The sequence below is a fragment of the Atractosteus spatula genome, chromosome 5, assembly GCF_055471065.1.
Source record: "Atractosteus spatula isolate fAtrSpa1 chromosome 5, fAtrSpa1.hap1, whole genome shotgun sequence".
NCBI lineage: Eukaryota > Metazoa > Chordata > Actinopteri > Semionotiformes > Lepisosteidae > Atractosteus > Atractosteus spatula.
In genome coordinates this window covers 14,050,881-14,066,873 of record NC_142710.1, presented here as the reverse complement: position 1 = coordinate 14,066,873, position 15,993 = coordinate 14,050,881, and the positions used below count along the sequence as shown (strand labels likewise).

General features: G+C 51.0%; 1 protein-coding gene across 2 annotated transcripts; it reads right to left on the bottom strand.

Annotated features, from left to right (window-relative positions):
- Nucleotides 1-1,582: 1,582 nt before the first annotated feature.
- Nucleotides 1,583-10,891, bottom strand: LOC148834247 (uncharacterized). 2 transcript variants are annotated; one of them, XM_088916964.1, is made up of 9 exons: nt 10,459-10,518; nt 9,524-9,599; nt 9,205-9,252; nt 6,766-6,813; nt 5,620-5,667; nt 3,391-3,438; nt 2,591-2,638; nt 2,336-2,473; nt 1,583-1,742 (listed from the first exon to the last, which is right to left on the bottom strand). In XM_088916964.1, exons 2-9 carry the CDS (start codon nt 9,570-9,572, stop codon nt 1,636-1,638), a joined length of 534 nt encoding a protein of 177 aa, XP_088773090.1. In that variant the 5' UTR covers nt 9,573-9,599; nt 10,459-10,518; the 3' UTR covers nt 1,583-1,635. The 2 variants fall into 2 exon arrangements, with proteins under 2 accessions (XP_088773090.1, XP_088773089.1); XM_088916963.1 differs by lacking the exon at nt 9,524-9,599 and having other exon boundaries at nt 10,459-10,891.
- Between the last annotated feature and the right edge of the window lie 5,102 nt (nt 10,892-15,993).

Here is a 15,993-nt window from a genome sequence, read left to right as displayed (position 1 = left end):
TCCATCGAACGGAGCAGCGGTCCTAGTACTCATCCCTTAGATGTGTTTCGGAAAGACAGGAGTGCTGACAGTCCACAGGCACACTGGTAAATTAATTATATTCCGGGAAAACCAGCTATGGTGTGTGTTTGGCTGCACCCGGCGCTGCTGTCTTGTCCAGCCTGTGCCCTGCCTTGTGCCCATTGCATGCTGGGATAGACTCTAGCCCCCTGAATTGGATAAGGTAGTTAGAAAATGACTGAATTACTTGAAATTTGATCAATGTGGCTATGTTACAGGGCGTGCTGCTTTGTTTTTTTTGTCGCATTTGTTACACTTTTCTGGGAATATAATTGAGTAATTGAGAAGATCCTGAGGGTCACAGTTTCATAAAACTGTGGTGTTACCACACTTCACTGGACTGAGGTAATCTTTACAATCTCTCCTGTAAAAAATATCTGCTAGTTGACCCAGAAGATTACTATACATCAATATAAACTGTATACAGCATATTTATTTTTAATTCATGCATGTAACTTATGTATCTACTGTATCTTACACCCTAATGACCCAACGTCTTTGTCTTTCTAAATTGTAAGCCTTATCTTAAGTTGTTAACTCGATTTTCCATTTTTAAGTGTGTACGTTTCTTAATAAAACAATTGGGAAATGGTTATCTATATTCACTATACACTAAGGATTGTAAGAGATTGTAACACGAAGACAGACATCTCATTAAGTTTGCTGATGACTCAGCCCTGGTCAGCTTATCAAGGGACAGAGAAAGGCATCACGGGTCCATTTGAAATAATTTTACTTAATGGTGTGATGAGTTCTCCTTGACATTAAGTGTCTTGAAAACAAATAAGCTTGTCTTTGATATTAAGAATCATAGACAAAAACCTGAGTTAGGACAAATGTTGTGACACCATTTATATAAAAGACAAATATAGTTTCTTTTTTTCTTAAGAAACAGGTCTTTTAAGTTAGATACTCTGATTTTAACATTTTTCTATGAGCAATTTGTTCAAAGTGTTTCAACATACTGTCTCACTTGTTGACTTTGCAACATCATTAATTGTAATTGATTGGGGGAAAAAAGTGAAAATAAGAATAAGCAAAGTAATTGGTACAAATCTAATTACGTATCCTCCACCAACAACATGGCTGTCAAGGAGGAGTGGTTCATTATGGAGAGTTCCTACCCCCTCTTTTGTGAATTAACATCACTCCCATCTGGAAAACGCTTCTGTGTCCTCAGGTGTAAAAGTACCAGACTCTTTCATCTCTTTCACATCTTTCATCTCTTCTTAACAATCTAAAGTAACTGCCTTCTGTGATCTCCTGCAACTGTCTTGTACTGTCTTCTCTATTGGGATTGTATCGGTCTTCCTTGTTCTACTGTTGTACTGGAATACAATAATTGCTAATAATAATAAAGCCCGAATTGGACTGAATGGATGTGTGTTTGTGTTGACTGTGTTGTGTGTCATGTCTACCCCTCTGACACTGCCTTGGACACTCCTGCTGTAATTTCGTCCCCCTCTGGACGAGCTCGTGCTGAGGAAGGACACACACACTGGGGTCAATGTTCAGCTGTAGGTATTTATTGGGGAGCCCGGGCCCTCTGCCCATGGCAGTGTGGGGGCGCAATGATCAGTTGCAGAGGTCGGTGTCGCAGCAGTGGGCTGTCACGAAGCTGCTGGGGTTGGACTCCAGGCTCTGGCACTCCCTCTCCGAGGCGCAGCGCCGGGTTATCCCGTCTGGGGAGAGGGAGGAAGAGGATGAGAGTCAGGATTCAGGGTCTGTGTTTCATGCGGACCTTCAAGCGCCGTGCAGGTGGGCAATCCCCCTCCTTCACCCCGAGCAGAGCAAGAAGAGCCCATTAAGGTGAACCCTACCCACCATAAGCTTGCTCCTTCAAGCGACCCTGTTATCAATAAGGATGAACATAAAGAGGGACTGATTTGGGCATCAATTCTTGGGGGATCCAAGGAGCCCATCCAGCTATTTCTTGAATTCTCCCGGGAAGTCATCTCAAGCACTGGAGTGAGCAGATTATTTTATGACTCTTACTTCAAAGGAACGCCTCTGCACACCAATCCCATGTGGATCTGATCTTATTTTGCAATTAGGCCCAACAGATCAGGGTATTTATAGCACAGGACTTTAACTGTGTGAGTGTGGACAGGAAGGAAGGACCTGACTTCTATCCAATGGTGAGACAATGGTGAAAGAGGTGGAGCATGATGGGAGTTGTAGTCTCCTGCCTGCCTGTTGCACCTAAAGGAATCCAGTACTGATGGGGCCCCAGAGGAACAGCTGCAGGGGGTAAGAGACAAGGGGCTGCACTCACAGGCAGGAGGGATGAGCATCATGTTGAGACAGCGGGTCAGACCGGGGCGACACTCCACCTCCTCAGGGCTGCTGCAGTTCGGCTGCTCGGAGATGTCGACACACTGATAGCACTTCAGAGACTGGAGCTCTGAGGACTCTGAGGAAATCGGTTAGACACTCTGGTCACACCTGAGACTCCGATGAACATGTCTCAGACACAGATACACATCAGGGATCCCACATTCAAAACAGAAAGAGACAACAGCATTCATACCAGTATCTGTATCTTCCAGGGAGCGAGCGTGACGTCTTCGTGTGGAATCTGTAAAGAAACAAGCAGAGCTGAGTCTCTCCTGTGTGGTTGACATCAGTAGCAAATATGCTCTGTTCCTGTTGAAGCCCCCACATTTCCTCTCTTAGGGAAATCTTTCATACATTTCCTTAAGAGCTTCGTGTCCAGGAGAACACTGACAAGGCTGAAGGTTAAATGCAGGGTGAGATTGGTACACCCAGTCAGGAGGAGGGGAGGCTGACACTGAGGAGACTGTGTAAGCAAAGTGTGAGACCCTCATCCTCTGAGTTTCACATGGCAACAGAGCAGATCAGACTTCATACACTTCACACACTGGGACAGTAATGACACACAGTGGAGATCAGACTGACTGAACACACTTCACACACTGGGACAGTAATGACACACAGTGGAGATCAGACTGACTGAACACACTTCACACACTGGGACAGTAATAACACACAGTGGAGATCAGACTGACTGAACACACTTCACACACTGGGACAGTAATGACACACAATGGAGATCAGACTGACTGAACACACTTCATACACTGGGACAGTAGTGATACTATTATGAAGATGTGTATCACAATACTGACTTTAAAACAAATTAGCCACAAACATTTTCACATTTTGCATTGTTTTCCAGATGTAGCTTGATTTCCAGAAGGTCTGGTCAGTAGCTGGTACTGGTCACTGCTTTATGGCGTTTTCTAAGCCAGTATTGAAAGATAGCGATCTGAAAGATGCTTGTGTGAATATTGGAAATATCTTTCTCACCTGTTGGTCTAGGTTCCTTGGGTTGGGTAGGATGTACTGTCTTGGAAACTGCAAAGACACAATCTGAGTTCAGTCTCTCCTGTGTGGTTTAGATCAACAGAAAATACAGTCTGTTCCTTTTAAACACAAAAGACACATTGTTGGAAAACTTAGACAATTATTCCTCATGTTAAAAAACAACCTTTTAAACAGCTGTACTAACTGATGTCTGACACACCGTGGAGATCAGACTGACTGAACACACTTCACACACTGTGACAGTAATAACACACAGTGGAGATCAGACTGACTGAACACACTTCACACACTGGGACAGTAATGACACACAGTGGAGATCAGACTGACTGAACACACTTCACACACTGGGACAGTAATGACACACAGTGGAGATCAGACTGACTGAACACACTTCACACATGGACAGTAGTGACACACAGTGGAGATCAGACTGACTGAACACACTTCACACACGGACAGTAATGACACACAGTGGAGGTCAGACTGACTGAACACACTTCACACATTGGGACAGTAATGACACACAGTGGAGATCAGACTGACTAAACACACTTCACACACGGACAGTAATGACACACAGTGGAGATCAGACTGACTGAACACACTTCATACACTGGGACAGTAGTTACACTATTATGAAGATATGTATTAAAATACTGACTTGTGTGAATATTGGAAATATCTTTCTCACCTGTGGGTCTAGTTTCCTTGGGTTGGGTAGGATGTACTGTCTTGGAAACTGCAAAGACACAATCTGAGTTCAGTCTCTCCTGTGTGGTTTAGATCAACAGAAAATACAGTCTGTTCCTTTTAAACACAAAAGACACATTGTTGGAAAACATAGACAATTATTCCTTATGTTAAAAAACAACCTTTTAAACAGCTGTACTAACTGATGTCTGACACACTGTGGAGATCAGACTGACTGAACACACTTCACACACTGTGACAGTAATAACACACAGTGCAGATCAGACTGACTGAACACACTTCACACACTGGGACAGTAATGACACACAGTGGAGATCAGACTGACTGAACACACTTCACACATGGACAGTAGTGACACACAGTGGAGATCAGACTGACTGAACACACTTCACACACGGACAGTAATGACACACAGTGGAGGTCAGACTGACTGAACACGCTTCACACATTGGGACAGTAATGACACACAGTGGAGATCAGACTGACTGAACACACTTCACACACGGACAGTAATGACACACAGAGGAGATCAGACTGACTGAACACACTTCATACACTGGGACAGTAGTTACACTATTATGAAGATATGTATTAAAATACTGACTTGTGTGAATATTGGAAATATCTTTCTCACCTGTGGGTCTAGTTTCCTTGGGTTGGGTAGGATGTACTGTCTTGGAAACTGCAAAGACACAATCTGAGTTCAGTCTCTCCTGTGTGGTTTAGATCAACAGAAAATACAGTCTGTTCCTTTTAAACACAAAAGACACATTGTTGGAAAACATAGACAATTATTCCTTATGTTAAAAAACAACCTTTTAAACAGCTGTACTAACTGATGTCTGACACACTGTGGAGATCAGACTGACTGAACACACTTCACACACTGTGACAGTAATAACACACAGTGCAGATCAGACTGACTGAACACACTTCACACACTGTGACAGTAATAACACACAGTGCAGATCAGACTGACTGAACACACTTCACACACTGGGACAGTAATGACACATAATGGAGATCAGACTGACTGAACACATGTCACACACTGGGACACTAATGACACACAGTGAAGATCAGACTGACTGAACACACTTCACACACTGGGACAGTAATGACACACAGTGGAGATCAGTCTGACTGAACACACTTCACACACTGGGACAGTAATGACACACAGTGGAGATCAGACTGACTGAACACACTTCACACACTGGGACAGTAATGACACACAGTGGAGATCAGACTGACTGAACACACTTCATACACTGGGACAGTAGTGATACTATTATGAAGATGTGTATCACAATACTGACTTTAAAACAAATTAGCCACAAACATTTTCACATTTTGCATTGTTTTCCAGATGTAGCTTGATTTCCAGAAGGTCTGGTCAGTAGCTGGTACTGGTCACTGCTTTATGGCGTTTTCTAAGCCAGTATTTAAAGATAGCGATCTGAAAGATGCTTGTGTGAATACTGGAAATATCTTTCTCACCTGTTGGTCTAGGTTCCTTGGGTTGGGTAGGATGTACTGTCTTGGAAACTGCAAAGACACAATCTGAGTTCAGTTTCTCCTGTGTGGTTTAGATCAACAGAAAATACAGTCTGTTCCTTTTAAACACAAAAGACACATTGTTGGAAAACTTAGACAATTATTCCTCATGTTAAAAAACAACCTTTTAAACAGCTGTACTAACTGATGTCTGACACACTGTGGAGATCAGACTGACTGAACACACTTCACACACTGTGACAGTAATAACACACAGTGGAGATCAGACTGACTGAACACACTTCACACACTGGGACAGTAATGACACACAGTGGATATCAGACTGACTGAACACAATTCACACACGGACAGTAATGACACACAGTGGAGGTCAGACTGAGTGAACACACTTCACACATTGGGACAGTAATGACACACAGTGGAGATCAGACTGACTGAACACACTTCACACACTGGGACAGTAATAACACACAGTGGAGATCAGACTGACTGAACACACTTCACACACTGGGACAGTAATGACACACAGTGGAGATCAGACTGACTGAACACACTTCACACACAGACAGTAATGACACACAGTGGAGGTCAGACTGACTGAACACACTTCACACATTGGGACAGTAATGACACACAGTGGAGATCAGACTGACTGAACACACTTCACACACTGGGACAGTAATGACACACAGTGGAGATCAGACTGACTGAACACACTTCACACACTGGGACAGTACTGACACACAGTGGAGATCAGACTGACTGAACACACTTCACACACTGGGACAGTAGTGACACACAGTGGAGATCAGACTGACTGAACACACTTCACACACTGGGACAGTAATGACACACAGTGGAGATCAGAGTGACTGAACACACTTCACACACTGGGACACGAGTGGCATCGTTATGAAAATCCGTATGCAAAAAGCTGCCTTTAAAAAAAATTGGCCTCAAACAGCCTCACATTTTTCATCATGTTCCAGGTTTATCTTGAATTTTCAGGAAAACTGGGCAATTATTAGTCACGGCCTGAAAGTAAGTGACCTTTACTTTAGTAGGCTAAAGTATTCTCTGAAGCTGTAGTGAAAAATAGGGATTTAAGAAGGCAAATATCATTCTCACCTGTGGGTCTAGTTTCATGGTGTGCAGTCTGACGTGCTGGAGTGGAAGCTGTAAAGACACAATCAGAGCTGAGTCTCTCCTGTGAAACTGAGATAAATAGAAAATATCTTCTTTTCCTTTTCTCACCCTGAAGACACAACTTGTTGGAAAATATTGTTTAAAAACATATGGGTTACGAAAAAATAGAGCACTCCAGAAACAACTCAGTGAGATCATCAATAGTTAAAATAAATAATCATAGCCCCCAGATGTAAAGATTATGTCATGAAATATACCCGAGCAGGGGGTATAATTAGAGGCACATGTGCCATTGGTCCCTGGCACATCTTCGTGAAGAAGTAATAAATCAAAAGGCAGACTGGGATAAACAAATACTGTATGTATTAATAATGACAATGCACACACTACCCAACACACAACATACAAGTTACTCTGTACTCTAGAGGCGTAATTCCTGACCAGCCAGAAAAATAACCCAGACTCTTACAAAGAATTCTCAGTCCTATTTAATTTTCAACAGGCCAGCAAGAGAAATTCACGGAAGCCCATTGCTCCCAGAAAGGAAAAAAAAAAAATCCGGTTATCACGTAATTAAGAGATTCCACATTATCTCGCAATTACGAGATGACCGTGTCATTACGAGATAGCAACGGTCATATCAGCGCATGAACCACCTGTTACATTGCAACGACAGTACCCAGCAGCCGTCGATAGGGTTAGTTCTCGTTGTGGGTTCAGCGTCCCTGACAATGCGCAACGCTGCGAGAAGCGCGCAGACTGATTTTCCCCTCGGGTTTATTCAAAATGAAATGTCACAGTTTGTGCTGCATTTGAACACGGGTTTCACCACGAGGACGCTCACACATATCCTCAAACAAGAACAAGTGTGCCCTGGAATCGATGCTACTGCTTGAAACTGGAAGTCACATAATCGCGATGCAGGTATTGTACAGTATGACAATTTGTGCTGTCGCACAATCACGTACAGTACGCGAGACTTACTATCTCGTACTGTATATACGAAACTATAGGCTATATAATAGGCATAAATACGAGATAGCACAGTCTCTCATACTGCACTTGTCATAACATACCTGTAATTATGAAAAAACTCAGGATTTGTTTTTAAATTCAGTATGATGTTTTCCCTTGGTGGCAGCGATGCGCTTCCGTAGAAATAAACCCGCCTTCTAAATGAAACAATGCGGCTGTAGCAGATCGGTCGGATCAGAACTGTATAGTCCGGGTTCAGCCACCAGGGGGCAGCGGCGCAACAATCACAGAGATGCTTTCCTTGCATTCTCTGGCTGCACCTGGGAGGCCAGCTCCTTATAAAACCCCTGACCGAAGCCCTAGCGCTTTTCTAGCAAGACATCACTGGCAGTTGGGACAGTGAGCTTCAAAGATCTCAATGGGAGCTCCTTGGGGGGGGGGGGGGGGGGTTACAATTCAAACCTCCTCCAGCAGAATGTAAGGAAGGTTAGCACTTTCCATCTTGAGCGGCAGCCTCAGCAGTTGTCCATGTCGGATTGCTAGTAAGAAGGGGGATGGTTAAGGAGAGAGTCTGGCTGAAGGGAATCCACCAGGTGAGGGGTTTTCCACTTCCACCATGTGTGGGGGAGTGACAACAAAACGTGCTCTTAATAAGACAACAAGGCAGGGAAATGAGTGTAGCAGCAGGCTGGTTCCCCGAGCTGATCGACTTCCCTTATTCAGGCTGGTTCTTGTGTGCAGGCGCCCCTGCACTTAAATCTCTCTCGGAATCCAAATGCGGCAAATCATCTTTACTAACCAGGAGGCATTGTTGTTAACATTGTTTATATAGGAAACCAGCTTCCTAAAAACTGATTAGCAAGCTCTCTTCCCAAGGTCAGACACTAAACTAGAATCTGGTCCTGAAGGGTCATCTGAATGAAGGCGAGAGGTTCTTGGTGTCTTCCCTGCCTGTGGAACTTGTCTTTGTGTTCTGTGTTCCTGGACTGTTGATTAGTAATTTACCAAGAACTGAATTAACAGGTGAACCTTATGAATCCTTTCGTCAATCTCAAAACCCACCTTGGTTCCTCTCTTGCTTTTGAAGCTCCTGAAAAGTGTAAATATTGACACTACCTAGATGGTGACAACCTCCCTCTCCCCCCCTTGTAACCCCTGGTTGGCAAAGGGGTGTTTTAATGTGCGGCCGTGAGTTGCACATAATGGAAATCGGAGCTCCTGATTGTCACTTCCCATGGGGACAATAACTCCTAGGAGAGATTAGGCTCACAGAATGCACTCTCTAGATTCGTAAGCCTCAGACATCCTGACATTTTGTATTGTTTCCTGATGAAGCTTGAAGTGAACTTGTCTGTTCAGTTGTTGGTCACTGTCCGAAGGGGTTTCCTGAACCAGCACTGAAAAACGGAGACGCGGTAGACGTTGATCATTGGAGATGACTCTTACCTGTGGGTCTGGTTTCCGGGTGTTGAGTAGGACGTTGTGTTGTAGTAGCTGTAAGGAAACAATAAGAGCTGAGCTTCTCGTGTGGTCGGGATCAATAGAAAATAGTGTTCCTTTTGATCCCTGACCTTGTAGAAAAAGTAGAGGGTTAGATCTCACGTTCACAGAGGGGTGTCGTAATAATATTCAAGAGCTGTCCTAACAGTAACAGTCTCTTTTGTGTTGGTGAGATTAAAGTGAAATCTCATCCTCTCATTTTGCGTGTTGTGATGGAGAAGGAGCCTGCTGGAGCCCCCACACACAGCCTGGCTGTCTCACTCACCCTGACAGAGAGCCAGGAGCACAGCGACGGTCAACCACAGGCACGCCATCACGATCAATCACTGCGTCTGGGAGTGCTGTCGAAGGGAAACAATCAGGCACACTTCTGCCTTCCTATTGTCAGCGTAATGTTGGCGTTTTCAACCCCTGTCTAAACCGACAACTGGGTAGCAGGGAGCCGTGTGCGTTGGCTGCAAAGGAACAGGTAAAGGTCGATTTCCACCGAGAAGAAGCAACAGTGTTTCGGCTGCATAGTGCAATACAGAATAATGTATTAGAAGCTATTGGTGTAACCCACCTAGCAGAATGAACAGCAGGTTAGCAGTAAGGGGTGCGAGAGAAATAGGCAAAGGACTGTCCCAAAGCAAAAAACGATATATAAAAGCAGAAGTCATGTGACCTAACCTTCCTACCAAACCTCTTTTATAAACTACGAGCAGAAGTCAATATTATAAAACCGATCTTATTGGCGGATATTAATTCCGTAACATGAATTTGATATACTGATCATGGTCTCTTCACGTCATTCCCTCGTCAGTTGGTACTGCATTGATGATTTTATTCCAGGCTGTGATTTTTTTCAGCATCAAGAGAATTAAACAAGACTTCAGAAAGGAAGACTCGTTAGTTTTCTAGGAAGCAGTCCACTGCTTCAGTATGCGTGGAGAAACTCGCTCTTTCCAAATATAAACACCAGCTTTGAAAACAAATTCTTTACTTTCAAATAATTGATCAGCCAGCAAAACCATACTGATGTGATAGCGAGACTATTAAAATAATGAAACCTTTACTGCATTTTAAAAGCGAAAAGGTAACCTAAGGTAAACTTATCTCGCACACCTTTACAACTACCACTGAGCAAAAGGAAAAGATTTATTTTTATAACAAAGTGGATTCAAGGTGGAAATTGTAAAAAAATCTTACATCCCCTCTTACCTGTGAAGAGATGTGCGTGTTCTGTGTTGGGGTGAGGGAGGTGCCGTGCTCTTATAGGAGAGACACCTGACCCTGCCCACACTGCCTCAGTCCTGAAGCTGGAAGAACAGGTGTCACATCGCAGCACCCCACCCAAACACAAGAACATGAGACGGGAAGAGGCAATTTGATCCATCCAGCCGGTTTGGTAATTAGAGATGAACTGAGCTCAGGACCTCATACAGCTGTTGAAAGAATCCAGGGCCTTGGCTTCCACAACATGGCTGGGCAGCTTGTTCCACACTCCCACCACCCATTGTGTAAAGTAGTGTCTCCTGTTCTGACTGGAGGATCTCATCCAGCTGTTTCTTGAAAGAAGTCAGGGTATCGGCTTCCACAACATAGCTGGACAGCTTGTTCCACACTCCCACCGCTCTTGGTATAAAGTAGTACCTCTAGTCCCGAGTGGAGGAGCTCATCCAGCTCTCATGAGAGAAGCCAAGTTATCAGCTTCAACAACACTGCTGGGCAGCTTGTTGTACAATTCGGCAACTCTGTGTAAAGTAGGGCCTCCTGATCTTCGTTTTCGATGTACTTCTAGGGAGTTTCCCCTTCTGTCAGCTGGTTTGTGCTCCTGAGCAAGGTCAGGCCAGCAGGTCACTGGGCCAGACAGCAGGTTGGAGAGGACACGTCAGCAAGCAGGAGAAACTCAATCTTCTCGCTTGACAATGTGTATTGTACTTTTCCTTTGTTTACAGCAAGCGGCAGCTCTGAGGCGCTGCGGGCAAGTCTGTGACAGGATCTTGGCTGATGCTCGAAAAACTGATTTTTTTCCCCTGTATAAACGGATAAAAAAAGGACATCGCCTCTCAATCTGTCTCAGTATTACAGTTCAAATATAGTCAAAAGGTGTCTGAGAGTGGAAAGTGTCCCAAGGGCTTAAACTTTATAACTTGACGAACTTTGTTTTCACAATGAAGAATATTGAAATGCGTTGATATTCCATTGCAGTGTGACGCAACCATTGAACCGGAGGAGCTCATGTTCCTGAGTACGTACTGCCATGAAACGTGAGGCCCTGGACAGAAATCAGGTCATTCATTGTTTCTCTGCAGCAAGACTGGAGCTCTCTCGGTTACCCAGACACACGCAAATGGATATCTTTGTGAAAAGAACAGAAACGGAATTATTGATACGTACAAGAGCAGTTAACATAGTTGGGGGGGGGGGATAATTAGATACCACAGTTAATGTCTGACACTGAGATTAGACAATGACTCTCAGGACAATCCACAACAGCAGTCAGAGTGCAGACCCTGACCCTCGGCCCTGCGCGTCGCTGCGCCGGGACTGGAGACTGACCCTCGGCCCTGCGCGTCACTGCGCCGGGACTGGGGACTGACCATCGGCCCTGCGCGTCGCTGCGCCGGGACTGGAGACTGACCCTCGGCCCTGCGCACCGCTGCGCCGGGACTGGAGACTGACCCTCGGCCCTGCGTGTCGCTGCGCCGGGACTGGAGACTGACCCTCGGCCCTGTGCCGGGACTGGAGACTGACCCTCGGCCCTGCGCGTCGCTGTGCCGGGACTGGAGACTGACCCTCGGCCCTGCGCGTTCTTGCGCCGGGACTGGAGACTGACCCTCGGCCCTGCGCGTCGCTGCACCGGGACTGGAGACTGACCCTCGGCCCTGCGCCGGGACTGGAGACTGACCCTCGGCCCTGCGCCGGGACTGGAGACTGACCCTCGGCCCTGCGCTTCACTGCGCCGGGACTGGAGACTGACCCTCGGCCCTGCGCGTCGCTGCGCCGGGACTGGAGACTGACCCTCAGCCCTGCGCGTCGCTGCGCCGGGACTGGAGACTGACCCTCGGCCCTGCGCCGGGACTGGAGACTGACCTTCGGCCCTGCGCGTCGCTGCGCCGGGACTGGAGACTGACCCTCGGCCCTGCGCCGGGACTGGAGACTGACCCTCGGCCCTGCGCGTCGCTGCGCCCACGACTGGAGACTGACCCTCGGCCCTGCGCCGGGACTGGAGACTGACCCTCGGCCCTGCGCGTCGCTGCGCCGGGACTGGAGACTGACCCTCGGCCCTGCGTGTCGCTGCACCGGGACTGGAGACTGACCCTCGGCCCTGCGCCGGGACTGGAGACTGACCCTCGGCCCTGCGCGTCGCTGCGCCGGGACTGGAGACTGACCCTCGGCCCTGCACGTCGCTGCGCCGGGACTGGAGACTGATCCTCGGCCCTGCGCCGGGACTGGAGACTGACCCTCGGCCCTGCGCGTCGCTGCGCCGGGACTGGAGACTGACCCTCGGCCCTGCGCGTCGCTGCGCCAGGACTAGAGACTGACCCTCGGCCCTGCGCGTCGCTGCGCCGGGACTGGAGACTGACCCTCGGCCCTGCGCGTCGCTGCGCCGGGACTGGAGACTGACCCTCGGCCCTGCGCCGGGACTGGAGACTGACCCTCGGCCCTGCGTGTCGCTGCACCGGGACTGGAGACTGACCCTCGGCCCTGCGCCGGGACTGGAGACTGACCCTCGGCCCTGCGCGTCGCTGCGCCGGGACTGGAGACTGACCCTCGGCCCTGCGTGTCGCTGCACCGGGACTGGAGACTGACCCTCGGCCCTGCGCCGGGACTGGAGACTGACCCTCGGCCCTGCGCCGGGACTGGAGACTGACCCTCGGCCCTGCACGTCGCTGCGCCGGGACTGGAGACTGACCCTCGGCCCTGCGCCGGGACTGGAGACTGACCCTCGGCCCTGCGCGTCGCTGCGCCGGGACTGGAGACTGACCCTCGGCCCTGCGCGTTCTTGCGCCGGAACTGGAGACTGACCCTCGGCCCTGCGCCGGGACTGGAGACTGACCCTCGGCCCTGCGCGTCGCTGCGCCGGGACTGGAGACTGACCCTCGGCCCTGCGCCGGGACTGGAGACTGACCCTCGGCCCTGCGCGTCGCTGCGCCGGGACTGGAGACTGACCCTCGGCCCTGCGCCGGGACTGGAGACTGACCCTCGGCCCTGCGCGTCGCTGCGCCGGGACTGGAGACTGACCCTCGGCCCTGCGCGTCGCTGCGCTGGGACTGGAGACTGACCCTCGGCCCTGCGCCGGGACTGGAGACTGACTCTCGGCCCTGCGCGTCGCTGCGCCGGGACTGGAGACTGACCCTCGGCCCTGCGCGTCGCTGCGCCGGGACTGGAGACTGACCCTCGGCCCTGCGCCGGGACTGGAGACTGACCCTCGGCCCTGCGCGTCGCTGCGCCGGGACTGGAGACTGACCCTCGGCCCTGCGTGTCGCTGCGCCGGGACTGGAGACTGACCCTCGGCCCTGCGCCGGGACTGGAGACTGACCCTCGGCCCTGCGCGTCGCTGCGCCGGGACTGGAGACTGACCCTCGGCCCTGCGCCGGGACTGGAGACTGACCCTCGGCCCTGCGCGTCGCTGCGCCGGGACTGGAGACTGACCCTCGGCCCTGCGCGTCGCTGCGCCGGGACTGGAGACTGACCCTCGGCCCTGCGCGTCGCTGCGCTGGGACTGGAGACTGACCCTCGGCCCTGCGCCGGGACTGGAGACTGACCCTCGGCCCTGCGTGTCGCTGCGCCGGGACTGGAGACTGACCCTCAGCCCTGCGCTGGGACTGGAGACTGACCCTCGGCCCTGCGCCGGGACTGGAGACTGACCCTCGGCCCTGCGCCGGGACTGGAGACTGACCCTCGGCCCTGCGCGTCGCTGCGCCGGGACTGGAGACTGACCCTCGGCCCTGCGCGTCGCTGCGCCGGGACTGGAGACTGACCCTCGGCCCTGCGCCGGGACTGGAGACTGACCCTCGGCCCTGCACGTCGCTGCGCCGGGACCGGAGACTGACCCTCGGCCCTGCGCCGGGACTGGAGACTGACCCTCGGCCCTGCGCGTCGCTGCGCCGGGACTGGAGACTGACCCTCGGCCCTGCGTGTCGCTGCGCCGGGACTGGAGACTGACCCTCGGCCCTGTGCCGGGACTGGAGACTGACCCTCGGCCCTGCGCGTCGCTGTGCCGGGACTGGAGACTGACCCTCGGCCCTGCGCGTCACTGCGCCGGGACTGGAGACTGACCCTCGGCCCTGCGCCGGGACTGGAGACTGACCCTCGGCCCTGCGCGTCGCTGCGCCGGGACTGGAGACTGACCCTCAGCCCTGCGCGTCGCTGCACCGGGACTGGAGACTGACCTTCGGCCCTGCGCGTCGCTGCGCCGGGACTGGAGACTGACCCTCGGCCCTGCGCCGGGACTGGAGACTGACCCTCGGCCCTGCGTGTCGCTGCGCCGGGACTGGAGACTGACCCTCGGCCCTGCGCGTCGCTGCGCCGGGACTGGAGACTGACCCTCGGCCCTGCGCCGGGACTGGAGACTGACCCTCGGCCCTGCGCGTCGCTGCGCCCACGACTGGAGACTGACCCTCGGCCCTGCGCCGGGACTGGAGACTGACCCTCGGCCCTGCGCGTCGCTGCGCAGGGACTGGAGACTGACCCTCGGCCCTGCGTGTCGCTGCACCGGGACTGGAGACTGACCCTCGGCCCTGCGCCGGGACTGGAGACTGACCCTCGGCCCTGCGCGTCGCTGCGCCGGGACTGGAGACTGACCCTCGGCCCTGCGTGTCGCTGCACCGGGACTGGAGACTGACCCTCGGCCCTGCGCCGGGACTGGAGACTGACCCTCGGCCCTGCACGTCGCTGCGCCGGGACTGGAGACTGACCCTCGGCCCTGCGTGTCGCTGCACCGGGACTGGAGACTGACCCTCGGCCCTGCGCCGGGACTGGAGACTGACCCTCGGCCCTGCACGTCGCTGCGCCGGGACTGGAGACTGACCCTCGGCCCTGCGCCGGGACTGGAGACTGACCCTCGGCCCTGCGCGTCGCTGCGCCGGGACTGGAGACTGACCCTCGGCCCTGCGCCGGGACTGGAGACTGACCCTCGGCCCTGCGTGTCGCTGCGCCGGGACTGGAGACTGACCCTCGGCCCTGCGCGTCGCTGCGCCGGGACTGGAGACTGACCCTCGGCCCTGCGTGTCGCTGCACCGGGACTGGAGACTGACCCTCGGCCCTGCGCCGGGACTGGAGACTGACCCTCGGCCCTGCGCGTCGCTGCGCCGGGACTGGAGACTGACCCTCAGCCCTGGGCGTCGCTGCGCTGTTCAGGCGGCACAGAGGTGTGAGACGTGTTTAGAATATTCTGAAAAGCTTCTATTTCACACGTGCTGAACCTTATTTTTTTAATTTAGCATAATTGTATTATTATTTGAAACAAAAGCATATGCATTTCCAGAAACTGATGAGGAATTGTTGATTAAAAACATATTAGTGAGCAAAGCGTGTTTTCTCCATGCTGGCCATAAATACAAAACGTCGAGCTAAGATTCACAGACGTACTGTACTGGGTGAGAAGAAACCGAAAGGGGAGATTCAACTGAAACAGTAAAGGAATTTCATAACATCTAGTGCGGAAAAAAAACTCGATGGCATCAGTATAAACCGTTTATAAAATTTGGACTTTTGAGTTTTCGGTAACTACGTGTGGAGAGGTACACT

Coding starts and splice junctions, on each gene's coding strand:
- LOC148834247 (XM_088916963.1), bottom strand. CDS start 10,633: ATGGATCAAATTGCCTCTTCCCGTCTCATGTTCTTGTGTTTGGGTGGG. Junction 9,253..10,458: donor ACACGCACATCTCTTCACAG/GTAAGAGGGGAT, acceptor GTTTCCTTACAG/CTACTACAACACAACGTCCT. Junction 2,639..3,390: donor CAAGGAACCTAGACCAACAG/GTGAGAAAGATA, acceptor GTTTCTTTACAG/ATTCCACACGAAGACGTCAC.